Here is a 19,411-nt window from a genome sequence, read left to right as displayed (position 1 = left end):
CACTCGTCAGGGCTGCTGTCCTCATCATTATCCCTGAGTAGCTGTGGCGGGCAAAGGTCACATATTTAATGATGGCTTGGGTTGTTTGAGCTAGGTGAAAGTGTTTGTGGAAATGACAATGTCATTATGGATCCTTAAAATTGGAATGGACACTGAACAGTGAGTTATGATGTGTAGTTAAATATGTGAATAACATAATGTGTGTGTGTGTTTCTGTGTGTGTGTGTGTCTGGATGTGTGTGCCGTACATATGTGCTTTCAAATCAAACAATAAAAAGAGAAATGAATTCCAAGTGAAGCTCATATTCTTCTATTTTCATTTCCCTAACCCTGTTCCATAAGTCATTCCCAATGTCTCTCCCAGGATAGTGTGCAGAGGCCTCGTCCATTGTAATTCCAATGCCGCTTAACTCTTAATTCAGTAGCCTCCAGCATAAAGAGAGCTGAGTAGAGCAGCAGTCCAATCTCTGCTCATGTCCGCAGACCCTGAGACACAGAGGGGGAGAGTAGGAGGGGGTCACAGAGCACACACCCTCCCATCTCTCAGGCCCCTCAGGGTACCATCCCAACCCAGATTTTGCCTACTTGAGACATTGCAAAAGTACAGATGAAGGGATATTATCTGGCCCGAATGGGTTAATGTACACAAACGTCAGTCTACTTCAGTCTTCCACCCTCTAAGGAACCAGGTGTCCCCTGATGTTCTCACGTAGACAATAACTATACAATCTCCCTCTAGCCACGCCCACACACAATAACCTCCCCTCCCGCTGATGGCTTAGGCCATTAGGTTCATCCTCCCTCTCTTACTTTAACAGACACCCCTCTGTCTCCCAAATATAACAGTCTTATTTCTGCAATTAAGCAATGCTTCCCCTGAACATTCCTTGCATAAAACAACTGTAAAGATCCATTTTCACCCCAATCCCATCTTTCAAAACATCCCATGAATCATTCCTCAGGCTGCAAAAAAAAAAGGCGTCCCTTTGACATCTTTATGACTAATACTCATCAATTATCAACATACTCTTTAGCATTCTCTCTGCTCTGCTCTCTCTGAATAGCCTAAGTGAGTGAGATGCCAGCTCATGTGTCCCATGTTGAATGGCTGTGGGTCAGGGCTGTGTTGACCTGGATGAGGCTGGTACTGGGGGAGAGATTAGAGGTTGGCCTTGTTCGCAGGCCCGTTCTGTTCCCAGGACCCAGGAGGGATCCAGGGGGCCAGTGTTCCGGCCCAGTTCCCCCAGCGTGGGAGAACATAGTGTGGGAGCTTGGGGACAGTGGTCAGCCCCTAATGCCTCTATTGCTTCCAGATTGCCTTCAAATGACTGTTGGTGTTGTTTACACACGTGCAGAGCCACGGACACAAGAATGTGCACGTACATACTGTACACACACACACACACACACACACACACACACACACACACACACACACACACACACACACACACACACACACACACACACACACACACACACACACACACACACACACACACACACACATGCACGTATACATACTAAAACAATCATTTAACTGTCCACAAGTCTGAATGTATTGTCTGGGCTCTATGTGGGCAGTTTGTGTGTTTTTGTTGCCTCGTCTCACAGTTAGATATGATCCAGCCCAGTGTTTATGTGTGAACAACATCTGACCGTGCCTGTCTGTCTGTATTAGTTATTGTATTATTGCTGTGAGTAATCAGGCCTCCTTAGAAAACATTCAGAGTTTTGGTGTTGGTTTGGCTAGATGTTGGGTTGTTATCAAGCATGTCTTAAAGTGCAGTTTTGATATTGATAGAGGAATCTCATGGATAGCTGGAGAGATTGGAAAGGCTGCATGAATTAGTCAAGGTCTGTCTGTTGTAGATGCATTTCCTCCTTTCTAAGGATTGTATTCAGATGTTTTGACATCTGTTGCCCTGCAGGCTAGTAAGGAGCTAAGTATTTCTTCTTGTTTACTGTAGTGAGGTGAGGTGTAGTCATATTCAGTGCAGTGTGTGTTGTTGTTGATGTTGTTGTTGTTGTTAGGGGTTCAAGCAGCGAAGCTGTTAATACTCTATTGTATTTCTTCTGGTTCATTATTATTATACCGTATTCTTCCCCCAAGAAAAATAACATGCAAATTCTTGTGACATGGTAAGTCTAGGAGGACACAACTTGGCATGATGGTAACGGCCCGTGGGTCACACCCTCTCTTGCAATCCCATGCCAATTGGCCACATTGTGGCACTATAACAAGCGATTGAAAATGCTAAATCATGCTACTCAACAGTTGTGATGGAGAGTCATGAAATTTGGTGCATAGGTCCCACTCCTCACAAGGAACAAATATGCCTCATGGACCTATATTTATATTTCTTGATCTGTTTGACTCAGAGTGGTGAAATTTGGCACACATGCTCAGGGATATTAGTCTAGCTAACGTATAAAATATGGTTAATTTTGGCCACACTGTGGCACTGTTGGACAAGAAAAACATGAATACAAGCTCATTGGCTCATTGCAACCATATTGTTTGACCATATATCATATAACCATATATCTGCGAAGAGTGGTAAGGAGTGCAGAGTACAGTTTATCTTTGGGCAATGTGTCCAATTTGTCTTGATGGTGGCACAGTGGGCCCACAGCTTGAACCCTGGAATTGCTGCTTGCAGCTATATTCATTGTTGTTGTTGTGTATAAACCTGTTGGTCCTATTAGCCCAGAGAGATACAGACTGTATAACAATGCTACAAAGGAGTGTTTGATGACTCCTAGTTCAGGCCAATTCTAGCCATTGTTTATGGAGTGAGATCTCATTAGTGGAGAAGAGGTGAAGTCCGTTCACTGTGGCTTTAACAAGGTCTATATAATAAGGCCTTAATTGGCTGCTATGAAAGGGAAAAGGGAAAAGAGAATACCACAACTGAACTGTATCTTCCGCATTTAACCTAACCCCTCTGAATAAATACCTGCTAACTACCATAAAGCAAGCCCCCACTTCCAACCACTCTAGTCCTATGTCAGTCAATGGAGCAGCTCTATTGGCTGAAACGTTGGTATCAAAGATCCATTACATTGTATACAGAGTATCCAATAGTATGAGCCTGTTGGAGATTCTTCTTTCTTCAGTGGAGCTGAGCCTGTGTGTCGCTATGGGAACTAGACAGCACTGTGTGACTGTGACCTGATGCTCTTTGTTGGTTTTTGTCATCAGCACTTCAGAGGAGGAACTGTATTTTTTTAGTTAACTAGGTAAGTCAGTTAAGAACCAATTCTTATTTACAATGAGAGCCTACTGGGGAACAGTGGGTTAGCTGCCTTGTTCAGGGGCAGAACGACAGATTTTTACCTTGTCAGCTCAGGGATTCGATAGAGCAACCTTTCAGTTACAGGCCCAATGCTCTAACCACTAGGTTACCTCCCGTCTCTCTCCCAGACTGTGGTCTAAGTCATCTACACACGTATTCTACTGAGATATTTGCAGCCACTGTAATGTGCTGATAGGTGGATAAGGATGACTCTATGTCTAAAGATGTGCCCTGTGGCTCTGGCTCTGTACTGTAATGCTATACATCTGCTGCGCAGGGACAAAGTAGTTACGAAGCTGACCAGCCGGCCGGCGCCAGCTAGGGGGAGGGGGGAGGGATACAGTACCAATGGTGGAACAGGGCCTTTGATCTTTGGCTGAGAATCTCCCTCCCTCTCTCTCTCTCTCTCTCTCGCTCTCTCTCTCTCTCTCTCTCTCTCTCTCTCTCTCTCTCTCTCTCTCTCTCTCTTTCACACACTCTCTCTCTCTCTCTCTCTCTCTCTTTCACACTCTCTGAAAAGGTGTGGTTGAATTTGATGTAAATTGGGTTTTTCATCTCTGGAGCATTAACTGTTGTGTAACCTTGTAGTTTATGTTGGCTAAATACTGGCCTGAGATCTGTGCTCGGTGAGATCTGAGTGAAGCACTAATAAAAAGTGCTTGGTAATGAGTTGGGGACCATTTAGCTGGGTGTGCTAGCATGTGTGGACTCAGTGGGACCAGAGGGAGACCGGGGGGGGGGGGGGTCTGTCTGTCTGTCTGTTTATGTGTACACACACCACCGGGGCAGGCTGGGGATGTGAAGGGGTGTTTGAAATGGGAGTGTGACGGAAGTATTTGACTGTTATGTGTACACTCAGCACCCTGCTAGAAGCTTGGGAACAGAGGGGTTTTGGGAGCAGCAGTCACAGTAGTACTGGCCATTTTATACACACAGGATATTCACATGTGAAACGGCTTCAGCTCTATTAAACACATTCTCTTAGCGGTATGGCAACATCCTACAGAGCATTCCGTTTCCCAGCCATTTTCAGCCTGGTCCTCCGAGGCCGTCGCAGTGCTTCTCATAGACTGTCAGAGTGATGTGCTGATCCCTTCTGTCCCTGTATGTTTGTCTGTGAGGTTAACATGATGCTTATATGTTTTTCTGTATGCTTGTCTACCTGCCTTTCTGGTGTATGTATGTGTGTGTGTGTGTGTGTGTGTGTGTGTGTGTGTGTGTGTGTGTGTGTGTTTGTGTGTGTGTGTGTGTTTTCCAGGGAGAGATCCAGCAGTTGTTGATTCTGGAGGACGCCCAGGCGGCGGCTGACTACTGCCTGCACTACATCCCTGACTGTGACTCTCCCCTGCCCTACAACAGACAGGCCCAGGACCCTGAGCAGGTCAGTACTCCAGCCACCAGGGGGAGACACCCTCTGACATACACACATACTCACACAGTACACACACCCTATTCCACTCCCCCTTCACCTGTCTTGTTTTATTGTCAGTGATTCATCCACCCAAAATATCCTCTTCAAACTGTAACAGTATTTCGGTCCTCTTTTCTCTCAATGTATTTCTCTCTCTACTTCTCTCTCTCTTCTCTCTCTCTTCTTTCATATATGTATGCAATGAAATAATCTGTTATACAGTAGTTGATGATGTGGGTTTCTGGCTGCTAGAAACCAGGTTGTAATTCCATCTGTAATTGGTGAACAGGGACACTGTAGATGCTAACATGACACACACAACCTTACAACCTCAGTAAAACTGCAAATGAACACAAAGACATGGATTGCATTCTACACCTTCAATAAAACCCAGATGGTCCTTGATCATAATTTGATTATGGAACAGAGAGTGTTTTTGTCTGGACTGCTTTAGAGTTGAACTCACATAGCGATATTTCCAGTTTGAGTTCTCTCTATGCTGGCTCAGTCAGGGCTCAACATTTCAGAGATACAGTTTCATGTTGAGGCTTTGTGCAGGTCCTGACTACACAGCACAGTGCTGGCTGCTACAGCTGCTTCCTCAGCCCCTTGTTTCTCAGCCAACAGATAAAACGATGAACAAGCAGCATGCATATCAATAAGGTCTGCCAGAGACCTGCCCTGCCCTCTGTAGCCCAGCCAATCCCAGCCTTGGCCATTTACTGTATCACATGATTTATCACTACCCAGTCTTCTCGGCCTAAGGGCCCTGAACACACCACTCAAACACAGGGAGGCCAGGCCAGAGCAGAATGAGACATCAGTCAGCCAGCATCAGAAGGAGCTCCTCCCTCTGTCTTTGATAGTGAGCCAGCAGCAGAGTGGTGAATCTCTACCATGGCATTGTTGAGCTGCTTCAGCTTGAACACACACAGCCAGGAGCCCCGTAAATATCACAGGATATCACCACTTTGGCTCTTCCCCTCTTCACCGGGCCTGCTTGGGCAATGGGATACACTTGGGAGATATGAGTTACATTATGATGTATGTGTGTGTCTTTGTGTTTGAGAAAAGTGTTTTGGAGAGAGGGAGAGAGGAAAAGTAAGAAATATTGATTCATGCGGCCCGCAGGGAGATCCTGTCAGGGTCTGTGAGAACAGTGTGTAGCCTCCTACGCCTGGCTGTGTGTCTGGGTGTGTCCAATTCCTGGCGCTGCTCCTGGGACTGTCCATCAGTGTCAATCAGACGTAGAGCGTGTTGGCTATTGTAGATCTACAGCTGAGAAACCTGCTCTGTGTCCAAGACCTTGTCAGCATCACTCACTCTACTCACTTTATATCCTCCTCACACTGACCCTGTTTACAAACCATCACAATCTCCTCATCAACGTATTTACCAGAGCAGATCTTCAACAACGTTCTCGTACAAAAAGGTCTTCAGTAATAGTGACAGATATGGATATGAGATAAAAAAAGGACATGAATGACATTTATGTTCACATATTTTAACAGCCCAACAGGGTCATAAACACACTGACCCCTGACCTCATGAGAAAGTATGTCCTCTCTGTTGACAGGCCAGTTGTAAACAATGATAAATAAACAGTAGTCTCATTCAAGACTACTCTGTGTGTGGTGTGTGTGTGTGTGTGTGTGTGTGTGGGGGGGGGGTCTTGATCTATGCCTGGTCCTACTGGATGTGTGCATAGTGTCTCTCTTCTCCTGGCATGTTATGTTTCAGGTATTTCACCATGTTGTTGTTTCTCTTGTTCCTGCCCCACCTCCTCCCTTGCCCCCCCCCCTTCATAAAAGACCTCTCAACTTAAACCTGATCCCATGATACAAAGCAACGAGCCGGAGGAGCCAGAGAAACGCTCCAAAATAGACAGGAAAGGCAAAAGGGACAAAAAGAAGCGTGACAAGAAGGGGAGGGGCAAGAAGAGAAAAGAAGGAGAGGCGGGCCCAGAGGAGGAGGGTTTCATCCAGGTGTCCACTGTTTTGCCTGAAAAACAATCTCAAGAAACCTACTATCCCACTGAAAAGCCATCTACGATGGAACTGTTCACTCCTGAAGCTGTCACCCCATCTGAAGCCCCTGACCAGACCACCATTATCCCAGAGAGGCCCACACACAGGCCTGACTCTGACATTGAGGACCCCTCCGTGGTGCCCAGTGCACTGCCTGAGTCAAAGGTCACTGAGGAGGTAGACTGAAAAGTTACAATGCAGCTCCCCTCCTCCTCCATCCCATCCCTAACAGAGCACTGACCCACTCTCACAGAATGCCTCATCTACACCCTCTGTCAACCTGCTCCTCTCCTCACTATGACCTCTAACCTAACCAGCACTACCCTAATCACCTCCTCCTCTTCCAGGACTCACAATGGAACACGGAGAATCCCTGCATCCCTCTAGATCTAGATTAAGTAGAATATGCAGACAATCTAGAATTTAGACTGTGTTCTACGCTGTGTTATGACACATAGACAACTGTGACTCAATTGTCGCAGTAGTTGTTTATGGGTTGCAAGACATTAATAGGAATCTAGTTGTGTGGATAACACTAGTTCTGCCCTTAGTAGTACCTGTAGTTGAACATACATATCTGAGTAAGTGGTATGTATGAGGTGTTGTGTGTTGTAGTGTTTCTGTGAGGTCTCCTTGACCTAAGCTATACATGTATCCAAAACGGTATGCCTCCTGTGTTGCATTCAGTCTTTCAAAAGTTGTTTTGTCAGCAAATATGTTGGTAAAAAAAAAGTCTCCATGATTGAACTCTCTGAAGCTTATCGTTTGCTACTTTTGCTAATTTGCTGAATTAGCTTATTTTCTTACTCTGGCTATAATGGCTGTCACAGTCCATGTTATGCTGCCATCACTACCTGGTTGTGAAATATTCCATCACCATAGAATCATTTAATAACACACACTGAGGCTTGCTACATGTATGACCTGCCTATTCCCATAACCAACACCTGTGCTGCTAACTAGCTTAGCAAACTGTACGCTGTGATAGGCTGTGTAAAATGGAAGCCCTGGGCAAACTCAGTGGACTGGGCAGACAGACAGACAGACCATAATGTTTCCCAGTGTCTCCATGGTTTCTGTTACCATGGTTCTGACCTTAAACGCTCTGGCCTTGTGCAGGAGGAGAGGCTGGACAAAAAGCCCCAGATGGAGGAGTTTGACGACAACTTCTACGGCGACCTGTACGATGACCTCACCGTCTCCATGGTAACAGTGGGTCCCAATATCAGCGAGTACGAGGTCAGTTGAATTGAGATTTTGATGTACTGTATGTTCATACGGTGAAGCTCAGTGTTAGCACCACCGTCATGTTCTGTAGCAGCTCAGTTTTAGCACCACCGTCATGTTCTGTAGCAGCTCAGTTTGAGCACCACCGCCATGTTCTGTAGCAGCTCAGTGTTAGCACCACCGTCATGTTCTGTAGCAGCTCAGTTTGAGCACCACCGTCATGTTCTGTAGCAGCTCGGTTTTAGCACCACCGTCATGTTCTGTAGCAGCTCAGTTTTAGCACCACCGTCATGTTCTGTAGCAGCTCAGTTTGAGCACCACCGTCATGTTCTGTAGCAGCTCAGTTTGAGCACCACCGTCATGTTCTGTAGCAGCTCAGTTTGAGCACCACCGTCATGTTCTGTAGCAGCTCAGTTTGAGCACCACCGTCATGTTCTGTAGCAGCTCAGTTTGAGCACCACCGTCATGTTCTGTAGCAGCTCAGTTTGAGCACCACCGTCATGTTCTGTAGCAGCTCAGTTTGAGCACCACCGTCATGTTCTGTAGCAGCTCAGTTTGAGCACCACCGTCATGTTCTGTAGCAGCTCAGTTTGAGCACCACCGTCATGTCCTGTAGCAGCTCAGTTTGAGCACCACCGTCATGTTCTGTAGCAGCTCAGTTTGAGCACCACCGTCATGTTCTGTAGCAGCTCGGTTTTAGCACCACCGTCATGTTCTGTAGCAGCTCAGTTTGAGCACCACCGTCATGTTCTGTAGCAGCTCGGTTTGAGCACCACCGTCATGTTCTGTAGCAGCTCAGTTTGAGCACCACCGTCATGTTCTGTAGCAGCTCAGTTTGAGCACCACCGTCATGTTCTGTAGCAGCTCAGTTTGAGCACCACCGTCATGTTCTGTAGCAGCTCAGTTTGAGCACCACCGTCATGTTCTGTAGCAGCTCAGTTTGAGCACCACCGTCATGTTCTGTAGCAGCTCAGTTTGAGCACCACCGTCATGTTCTGTAGCAGCTCAGTTTGAGCACCACCGTCATGTTCTGTAGCAGCTCAGTTTGAGCACCACCGTCATGTTCTGTAGCAGCTCAGTTTTAGCACCACCGCCATGTTCTGTAGCAGCTCAGTTTTAGCACCACCGTCATGTTCTGTAGCAGCTCAGTTTGAGCACCACCGTCATGTTCTGTAGCAGCTCAGTTTGAGCACCACCGTCATGTTCTGTAGCAGCTCAGTTTGAGCACCACCGTCATGTTCTGTAGCAGCTCAGTTTGAGCACCACCGTCATGTTCTGTAGCAGCTCAGTTTTTCATGTGGTCAATGTCATGTGGTCAATGGCACCATGTGGTTTACTGGCATGTTGTGTGGACTCGTAGGCTGTAGCGTACGAGGACATAAGTAACGAGACAGAGAACCAGGAGTATGAAGAGTATGAGGCATACGAGGACGGATATGGCTTTGCAGAGAGAGAGGGGGATGAAACCTGGGATGGAGAGGTAGGCCTCATCCATCATCCAGTTCAACTGTATTCACTCAGAGACTGCTGAGACTGCTGTACATGACTTACAACTGCTGTACACACAGTAGGTCATCAATCACCTCACACGTCTGTTCATGTGTCTGTCCGTCTGTGTCTGTCTGTGCCTCAGGCCAGTGGCAGAGCACTGAAAGGAGAGAAGGGAGAGCCTGCCATCGTTGAACCGGTGAGCTCGAGTATTCACACATAATATTGCTCATGGAAATCCATTTTAGGCCCTTTAGATTTTATTTTAGGATTTTTCTTTCAAGTCTGTGTTTTGTTCATGTAATCTTTATGACTCTATGAAGACTATATGGAGTATTTATGTTGAAATATCTCTGGTATGTACTGAATGTGTTTATATGTCATTGGCATATCTTTGTGATGTTGTGCAGGGTACACTGGTGGAGGGAGCAGTCGGCCCCCCAGGACAGGAGGTAAAACCCCTGCTCCAAGTCATTACCACTACATCATGTTACATTGATACTACATTGAAACTACATTGAAACTACATTGATACTACATTGAAACTACATTGAAACTACATTGATACTACATTGAAACTACATTGATACTACATTGAAACTACATTGAAACTACATTGATCCTACATTGATACTACATTGATACTACATTCATAACTATTACTCCATTGTATTGCCCACATTGTTACTACATTGATTCTACATTGATATTACATTGAAACTACATTGAAACTACATTGATATTACAATGAAACTACATTGATACTACATTGATATTACATTGAAACGACATTGAAACTACATTAATACTCCATTTAAACTACATTGAAACTACAGTGATACTACATTGATACTACATTTAAACTACAGTGATACTACATTGATACTGCATTGATATTACATTGATACTACATTGATACTACATTGATACTACATTGATATTACATTGAAACTACATTGATATTACAATGAAACTACATTGATACTACATTGATATTACATTGAAACTACATTGAAACTACATTGATACTACATTGAAACTACATTGATACTACATTGAAACTACATTGAAACTACATTAATGCTGCATTGATACTACATTGAAAATACATTGATACTACATTGATATTACATTGAAACTACATTGAAACTACATTGATACTACATTGATACTACATTGATATTACAATGAAACTACATTGATACTACATTGATATTACATTGATACTACATTGAAACTACATTGATACTACATTGAAACTACATTGAAACTACATTAATGCTGCATTGATACTACATTGAAAATACCTTGAAACTACATTGATCCTACATTGATACTACATTGAAAACTACATTGATCCTACATTGATACTACATTCATAACTATTACTCCATTGTATTGCCCACAGTGTTACTACATTGATTCTACATTGATATTACACTGATACTACATTGAAACTACATTGATAGTACATTGATATTACATTGACACTACATTGAAACTACATTGAAACTACATTGAAACTACATTGATACTACATTGATATTACATTGAAACGACATTGAAACTACATTAATACTCCATTTAAACTACATTGAAACTACATTGATACTACATTGATACTACATTTAAACTACAGTGATACTACATTGATACTGCATTGATATTACATTGATACTACATTGATACAACATTGATACTACATTGATATTACATTGATACTACATTGATATTACATTGAAACTACATTGAAACCACATTGATAGCTATTGCTCCATTGTATTGCCTATATTGATACTATGGACCAGTGCTGATTGACTGTGTGTTTATTCTCCAGGGTATTCCAGGTGGACAAGGTCCAATGGGCCCCCGAGGACCCAGTGGAGACCCAGGTGATTTGGTGAGTATCCTCACCCGTGGAGTATTGACCCATAGTGGACTGTCCTCTGGGACAGTGTGACCACAGTCAGGGTCCACAGGGACTGTCCTCTGGGACATTGTGACCACAGTCAGGGTCCACAGGGACTGTCCTCTGGGACAGTGTGACCACAGTCAGGGTCCACAGGGACTGTCCTCTGGGACAGTGTGACCACAGTCAGGGTCCACAGGGACTGTCCTCTGGGACAGTGTGACCACAGTCAGGGTTCACAGGGACTGTCCTCTGGGACAGTATGACCACAGTCAGGGTTCACAGGGACTGTCCTCTGGGACAGTGTGACCACAGTCAGGGTCCACAGGGACTGTCCTCTGGGACAGTGTGACCACAGTCAGGGTTCACAGGGACTGTCCTCTGGGACAGTGTGACCACAGTCAGGGTCCACAGGGACTGTCCTCTGGGACAGTGTGACCACAGTCAGGGCCCACAGGGACTGTCCTCTGGGACAGTGTGACCACAGTCAGGGTCCACAGGGACTGTCCTCTGGGACAGTGTGACCACAGTCAGGGTTCACAGGGACTGTCCTCTGGGACAGTGTGACCACAGTCAGGGTCCACAGGGACTGTCCTCTGGGACAGTGTGACCACAGTCAGGGTTCACAGGGACTGTCCTCTGGGACAGTGTGACCACAGTCAGGGTTCACAGGGACTGTCCTCTGGGACAGTATGACCACAGTCAGGGTCCACATGGACTGTCCTCTGGGACAGTGTGACCACAGTCAGGGTTCACAGGGACTGTCCTCTGGGACAGTGTGACCACAGTCAGGGTTCACAGGGACTGTCCTCTGGGACAGTGTGACCACAGTCAGGGTTCACAGGGACTGTCCTCTGGGACAGTATGACCACAGTCAGGGTCCACAGGGACTGTCCTCTGGGACAGTATGACCACAGTCAGTGTCCACAGGGACTGTCCTCTGGGACAGTGTGACCACAGTCAGGGTTCACAGGGACTGTCCTCTGGGACAGTGTGACCACAGTCAGGGTCCACAGGGACTGTCCTCTGGGACAGTATGACCACAGTCAGGGTCCACAGGGACTGTCCTCTGGGACAGTGTGACCACAGTCAGGGTCCACAGGGACTGTCCTCTGGGACAGTATGACCACAGTCAGTGTCCACAGGGACTGTCCTCTGGGACAGTGTGACCACAGTCAGGGTTCACAGGGACTGTCCTCTGGGACAGTGTGACCACAGTCAGGGTCCACAGGGACTGTCCTCTGGGACAGTGTGACCACAGTCAGGGTCCACAGGGACTGTCCTCTGGGACAGTGTGACCACAGTCAGGGTTCACGGGGACTGTCCTCTGGGACAGTGTGACCACAGTCAGGGTTCACAGGGACTGTCCTCTGGGACAGTGTGACCACAGTCAGGGTTCACAGGGACTGTCCTCTGGGACAGTGTGACCACAGTCAGGGTTCACAGGGACTGTCCTCTGGGACAGTGTGACCACAGTCAGGGTTCACAGGGACTGTCCTCTGGGACAGTATGACCACAGTCAGGGTCCACAGGGACTGTCCTCTGGGACAGTGTGACCACAGTCAGGGTCCACAGGGACTGTCCTCTGGGACAGTGTGACCACAGTCAGGGTCCACAGGGACTGTCCTCTGGGACAGTGTGACCACAGTCAGGGTCCACAGGGACTGTCCTCTGGGACAGTGTGACCACAGTCAGGGTCCACAGGGACTGTCCTCTGGGACAGTGTGACCACAGTCAGGGTCCACAGGGACTGTCCTCTGGGACAGTGTGACCACAGTCAGGGTCCACAGGGACTGTCCTCTGGGACAGTGTGACCACAGTCAGGGTCCACAGGGACTGTCCTCTGGGACAGTATGACCACAGTCAGGGTCCACAGGGACTGTCCTCTGGGACAGTGTGACCACAGTCAGGGTCCACAGGGACTGTCCTCTGGGACAGTGTGACCACAGTCAGGGTCCACAGGGACTGTCCTCTGGGACAGTGTGACCACAGTCAGGGTCCACAGGGACTGTCCTCTGGGACAGTGTGACCACAGTCAGGGTCCACAGGGACTGTCCTCTGGGACAGTGTGACCACAGTCAGGGTCCACAGGGACTGTCCTCTGGGACAGTGTGACCACAGTCAGGGTCCACAGGGACTGTCCTCTGGGACAGTGTGACCACAGTCAGGGTCCACAGGGACTGTCCTCTGGGACAGTATGACCACAGTCAGTGTCCACAGGGACTGTCCTCTGGGACAGTGTGACCACAGTCAGGGTTCACAGGGACTGTCCTCTGGGACAGTGTGACCACAGTCAGGGTTCACAGGGACTGTCCTCTGGGACAGTGTGACCACAGTCAGGGTTCACAGGGACTGTCCTCTGGGACAGTGTGACCACAGTCAGGGTTCACAGGGACTGTCCTCTGGGACAGTGTGACCACAGTCAGGGTTCACAGGGACTGTCCTCTGGGACAGTATGACCACAGTCAGGGTTCACAGGGACTGTCCTCTGGGACAGTATGACCACAGTCAGGGTCCACAGGGACTGTCCTCTGGGACAGTGTGACCACAGTCAGGGTTCACAGGGACTGTCCTCTGGGACAGTATGACCACAGTCAGGGTTCACAGGGACTGTCCTCTGGGACAGTATGACCACAGTCAGGGTTCACAGGGACTGTCCTCTGGGACAGTGTGACCACAGTCAGGGTCCACAGGGACTGTCCTCTGGGACAGTGTGACCACAGTCAGGGTCCACAGGGACTGTCCTCTGGGACAGTATGACCACAGTCAGGGTCCACAGGGACTGTCCTCTGGGACAGTGTGACCACAGTCAGGGTTCACAGGGACTGTCCTCTGGGACAGTATGACCACAGTCAGGGTTCACAGGGACTGTCCTCTGGGACAGTGTGACCACAGTCAGGGTTCACAGGGACTGTCCTCTGGGACAGTATGACCACAGTCAGGGTTCACAGGGACTGTCCTCTGGGACAGTGTGACCACAGTCAGGGTCCACAGGGACTGTCCTCTGGGACAGTGTGACCACAGTCAGGGTTCACAGGGACTGTCCTCTGGGACAGTATGACCACAGTCAGGGTCCACAGGGACTGTCCTCTGGGACAGTGTGACCACAGTCAGGGTTCACAGGGACTGTCCTCTGGGTTTGACCGTAACCACAGATTGACCACAGCCTACACAAACAGGTCAGGGATGCTGTGACCTCACTGTGGTCTTGACCGTAACCTTCCTGGGCTTAAGGGACTAAAGGACTGGTGATGACTCATGTGTGGGTTCGACCTAATTCTCTCTGTCGGACTATGTGTGTGTATGTGCATGCCTTTGTGTGTTTGTGTTCCCTCCCTGAAAACCGCCTCGCTCCCACAGACACAAACCAACAGATGCTCAGTCGTCTCTAGTGATCTAAAGGATTTTTAATGATGTTGTTGAAGTTGAAAAACGTGGAGGTCTTCAAGGTTTCACCTCAAATCAAACACATCAAATCAGATCATCAAACAAATGCTTTCTTCTTTCAAAGCAGATCAGAAGCAAATGTATAAACAGTGTTCCATAATCCTGCCTATCTACAATATTTCATCTTCATTGTTTGTTATGCCTTACAGTATACAACAGTATTCTCAGTGTGACAGATACTGCAATAAAGGTTCCTATTGAGCCTTTGTCTCTGCTGCAGAGAGTCTAGGTGATTGTCAGTTTGGGATTAGCTCTAATTCTTTATGAGGTGCTTATGGGTACATTAGGCTTCTGGTAGGGGCATCAAGCGGAAAATCATAAACTGTTTCCCCTCCTCTCTAGAGACAAGCTAATTGATATGAAACAAAGAGTGAGTGACATGCCCTCTGGAACTGAAGCAGAGGTTGTTTTAACAGAGATTGGATTTTAGGGATCATTCTCATGTGTTTAGCCTTATGTCCACATTGGAACACTCCCACTGTACATACTTGTGTTTACAGCCCTGTACTGTACATACTTGTGTTTACAGGCCTGTACTGTACATACTTGTGTTTACAGCCCTGTACTGTACATACTTGTGTTTACAGCCCTGTACTGTACATACTTATGTTTACAGGCCTGTACTGTACATACTTGTGTTTACAGGCCTGTACTGTACATACTTGTGTTTACAGGCCTGTACTGTACATACTTGTGTTTACAGCCCTGTACTGTACATACTTGTGTTTACAGGCCTGTACTGAACATGCTTGTGTTTATAGGTCTATAATGCACATACTTGTGTTTACAGGCCTGTACTGAACATACTTGTGTTTATAGGTCTATAATGTACATACTTGTGTTTACAGGCCTGTACTGAACATACTTGTGTTTATAGGTCTATAATGTACATACTTGTGTTAACAGGCCTGTACTGTACATACTTGTGTTTACAGGCCTGTACTGAACATACTTGTGTTTATAGGTCTATAATGCACATACTTGTGTTTACAGGCCTGTACTGAACATACTTGTGTTTACAGGCCTGTACTGAACATACTTGTGTTTATAGGTCTATAATTCACATACGTGTGTTTACAGGCCTGTACTGAACATACTTGTGTTTATAGGCCTATAATGTACATACTTGTGTTTACAGGCCTGTACTGTACATACTTGTGTTTACAGGCCTGTACTGTACATACTTGTGTTTACAGGCCTGTACTGAACATACTTGTGTTTATAGGTCTATAATGCACATACTTGTGTTTACAGGCCTGTATTGTACATACTTGTGTTTACAGGCCTGTATTGTACATACTTGTGTTTACAGGCCTGTATTGTACATACTTGTGTTGTTCACTGTATAAACCCTCATACAGTCATGACTAGTATCCTCCTCCCTCCCTCTCTCTCTCCCTCCCTTTGTCTCTCTCAGGGTCCTCCAGGACGTCCTGGTTTAGCTGGGGTTGATGGGATACCTGGTCCTCCAGGAACAATGCTGATGTTACCAGTAAGAATGAGATAAAACTCTCATTATTTAAACTTCCTTCAGCTGAACACACACTCATTTTCAGTTCCCATTGACTATGGCTGAATCCCAAATAACTCCCTTCCCCTCTGCCCACAATTTGAGCATTCACGCGCACCTCCCCCATTTGCACAAGTGTCCAATAGCTGAGGGAGAGAAAATGATCGAAGGTGTAGGGGCTAATTAGACCCTCAGATAGCAGGGCTGCAGGCTTCAGGGCTGCAAGCACTGAAATATTTTTGTAGCATGTGCAATTTCATACGAAAGAGATGTGCCTGATTATATGCCACATGCATTTGTTTTTGTCTGATTTTGAGACTTGACACAAATACCTCCAAATTAAATATTTAACTCTTACTGAGGTTTATATCTTGTAAAACGACAGGAGGGATTTGTTCATTTGAATTTCATGCTGTTTTATTATTTAAAAGTGAAACATGAGTTGCGTCATTCAGGTCAAGAGTGTGCCCAGGGAGAGCCCTCCGAGGGAGTTGGTAGGGGTGTGGGGGGTGCTTTGGGGATTCCCCAAATGTGAAGCTGTCCTGAGGGAGGGCAGTGACAGCTCTGAGCCAATAGGTGGAGCTGTGAGCTTGAATGCTGATGAGGTTAAATCTACATCGTGTATTCCCATAGACTTCTACTGCGTGAATTTAGGTTGATCACTCTACCCCTTCCTCGTGTAGTTCCAACATGGTGGTGATTCTCAGAAGGGGCCTGTGGTGTCGGCCCAGGAGGCTCAGGCTCAGGCCATCCTGCAGCAGACCAAGGTAACGTCCACCTGTCCACTACAACTATAACCTGGAACATCATTACTGCTTTTACATTAGAAATGAGCCTTAACTTATCTAACCATGTCCTTCTTACCCTTGTTTATTCCAGATGTCGTTGAAGGGACCCCCAGGTCCACTGGGTCTTACAGGGCGACCCGGCCCACTGGTAGGATACCCACCTAGTTCAAACCAAAGGCCACAATCTTAAATTCTACCTTATTCTCTATCTACACCTGGCAGATACTCCCATATCTACAGTCCACCACAACCACATTGGCCACAGCCCATTTTGTCTCCATGCACATACAAACACTCAGCAGTCTGATCATCACTAATGTGACTTAACAGGATTTTCTTTATATGTCCTTGTTTGGTTTGACTGTCTTTCATCTCGGTGTTTAGGGTCTTACTGGTCCCTCTGGACTTAAAGGTGACGCTGGAGATCATGGCCCCAGGGTAAGAGGATATTCTATTTTGACTTGCTACCACAGAGCAGTCAAGGTCCATTTAGATTTTGATGTATCCTGCTGGTCTCACTCTCTCTGTCCCTCTCTCTGTCCCTCTCTCTGTCCTCCCCCCTCCCTCTTCGTCTCTCTCCTCCTTCTCTCCCCGTCTCTCTGTCTATCTTTCTCTCTCCTCCTCCCCCTCTCTCTGTCTATTCTCTCCCCTTCTCCTCCTCCCCCTCTCTCTGTCTATATTTCTCTCTCCTCCTCCTCCCCCTCTCTCTGTCCCTCTCTCTGTCTTCCCCCCTCCCTCTTCATCTCTCTCCTCTTTCTCTCCCCCTCTCTCTGTCTATCTTTTTCTCTCCTCATTCTCTCTCTCTCTCTCTCTCTCTCTCTCTCTCTCTCTCTCACTCTCTCTCTCTCTCCTCCTCCCCCTTTCTTTGTATATTTTCTCCCTCCCTCCCCCTCTCTGCCTATTCTCTTTCTCCTCCTCCTCTTCCTTCCCTCTCTCTGTCTATTCTCTCTCTCCTCCTCCTCCCCCTCCTCCCCTTCCTCATCCTCCTCCTCCTCCCCCTCCTCCTCCTCCTTCCCCCTCTCTGTCTATTCTCTCTCTCCTCCTCCTCCTTCTCTCTCTGTCTATTCTCTCTCTCCTCCTCCTTCCCCCTCTCTTGTCTATTCTCTCTCTCCTCCTCCTCCTCTCTCTGTCTATTCTCTCTCTCCTCCTCCTTCCCCCTCTCTTGTCTATTCTCTCTCTCCTCCTCCTCTCTCCTCCTCCTTCCCCCTCTCTGTCTATTCTCTCTCTTCTCCTCCTCATCTCCTCTCTATCTATTCTCTCTCTCCTCCTCCTCCTTCTCTCTCTGTCTATTCTCTCTCTCCTCCTCCTTCCCCCTCTCTTGTCTATTCTCTCTCTCCTCCTCTCTCCTCCTCCTTCCCCCTCTCTGTCTATTCTCTCTCTTCTCCTCCTCATCTCCTCTCTATCTATTCTCTCTCTCCTCCTCCTCCTTCTCTCTCTGTCTATTCTCTCTCTCCTCCTCCTTCCCCTCTCTTGTCTATTCTCTCTCTCCTCCTCCTTCCCCCTCTCTTGTCTATTCTCTCTCTCCTCCTCCTTCCCCCTCTCTTGTCTATTCTCTCTCTCCTCCTCCTCTCTCCTCCTCCTTCCCCCTCTCTGTCTATTCTCTCTCTCCTCCTCCTCTCTCCTCCTCCTTCTCTCTCTGTCTATTCTCTCTCTCCTCCTCTCTCCTCCTCCTTCCCCCTCTCTGTCTATTCTCTCTCTCCTCCTCCTCTCTCCTCCTCCTTCTCTCTCTGTCTATTCTCTCTCTCCTCCTCCTCTCTCCTCCTCCTTCCCCCTCTCTGTCTATTCTCTCTCTCCTCCTCCTCTCTCCTCCTCCTTCCCCATCTCTGTCTATTCTCTCTCCTCCTCCTCTATTCTCTCTATCTCTCCTCCCCCTCTCTTTGTCTATTCTCTCTCCCTCCCTCTCTCTGTCTATTCTCTCTCTCCCCCTCCTCCCTCTCTCTGTCTATTCTCTCTCTCCTCCTCCCCTCGCTATGTCTATTCTTTCTCTCCTCCTCCTCCGCCCCTCGCTATGTCTATTCTCTCTCTCCTCCTCCTCCTTCCCCCTCTCTGTCTATTCTCTCACTCTCATCCTCCTCCTCCCCTCGCTATGTCTATTCTCTCTTCTCCTCCTCCTCCTCCCCCTCTCTGTCTGTTCTCTCTCTCTCCTCCTCCTCCCCCTTTCTCTGTCTATTCTCTCTCTCCTCCTCCCCCCCTCTCTGTCTATTCTCTCTATCTCCTCCTCCTCCCCTCTCTCTGTCTATTCTCTCTCCTCCTCCTTCCCCCTCTCTGTCTATTCTCTCTCTCTCATCCTCCTCCTCCCCTCGCT

The 19,411-nt window shown here is 47.3% G+C and overlaps 1 protein-coding gene across 2 annotated transcripts in view; it reads left to right on the top strand.

The window, feature by feature from the left end:
- col5a3a (collagen, type V, alpha 3a) overlaps nucleotides 1-19,411 on the top strand; it is an 89,297-nt gene that overhangs the window by 24,981 nt on the left and 44,905 nt on the right. Inside the window, exons 5-15 of one of the 2 annotated variants that reach the window (XM_064986267.1) lie at nucleotides 4,558-4,680; nucleotides 6,522-6,914; nucleotides 7,857-7,976; nucleotides 9,325-9,444; nucleotides 9,598-9,651; nucleotides 9,863-9,904; nucleotides 11,290-11,352; nucleotides 16,226-16,300; nucleotides 17,002-17,085; nucleotides 17,198-17,254; nucleotides 17,491-17,544. In XM_064986267.1, the coding sequence (XP_064842339.1) occupies nucleotides 4,558-4,680; nucleotides 6,522-6,914; nucleotides 7,857-7,976; nucleotides 9,325-9,444; nucleotides 9,598-9,651; nucleotides 9,863-9,904; nucleotides 11,290-11,352; nucleotides 16,226-16,300; nucleotides 17,002-17,085; nucleotides 17,198-17,254; nucleotides 17,491-17,544 (1,185 nt within the window). The remainder of the gene's footprint in view (nucleotides 1-4,557; nucleotides 4,681-6,521; nucleotides 6,915-7,856; nucleotides 7,977-9,324; nucleotides 9,445-9,597; nucleotides 9,652-9,862; nucleotides 9,905-11,289; nucleotides 11,353-16,225; nucleotides 16,301-17,001; nucleotides 17,086-17,197; nucleotides 17,255-17,490; nucleotides 17,545-19,411) is intronic. The other variant, XM_064986268.1, reaches the window with a different exon arrangement.

This window comes from Oncorhynchus masou, chromosome 14 (assembly GCF_036934945.1).
Source record: "Oncorhynchus masou masou isolate Uvic2021 chromosome 14, UVic_Omas_1.1, whole genome shotgun sequence".
NCBI lineage: Eukaryota > Metazoa > Chordata > Actinopteri > Salmoniformes > Salmonidae > Oncorhynchus > Oncorhynchus masou.
The sequence above is the reverse complement of the archived record's forward strand: the minus strand, read 5'-3'. Positions and strand labels throughout refer to the sequence as shown.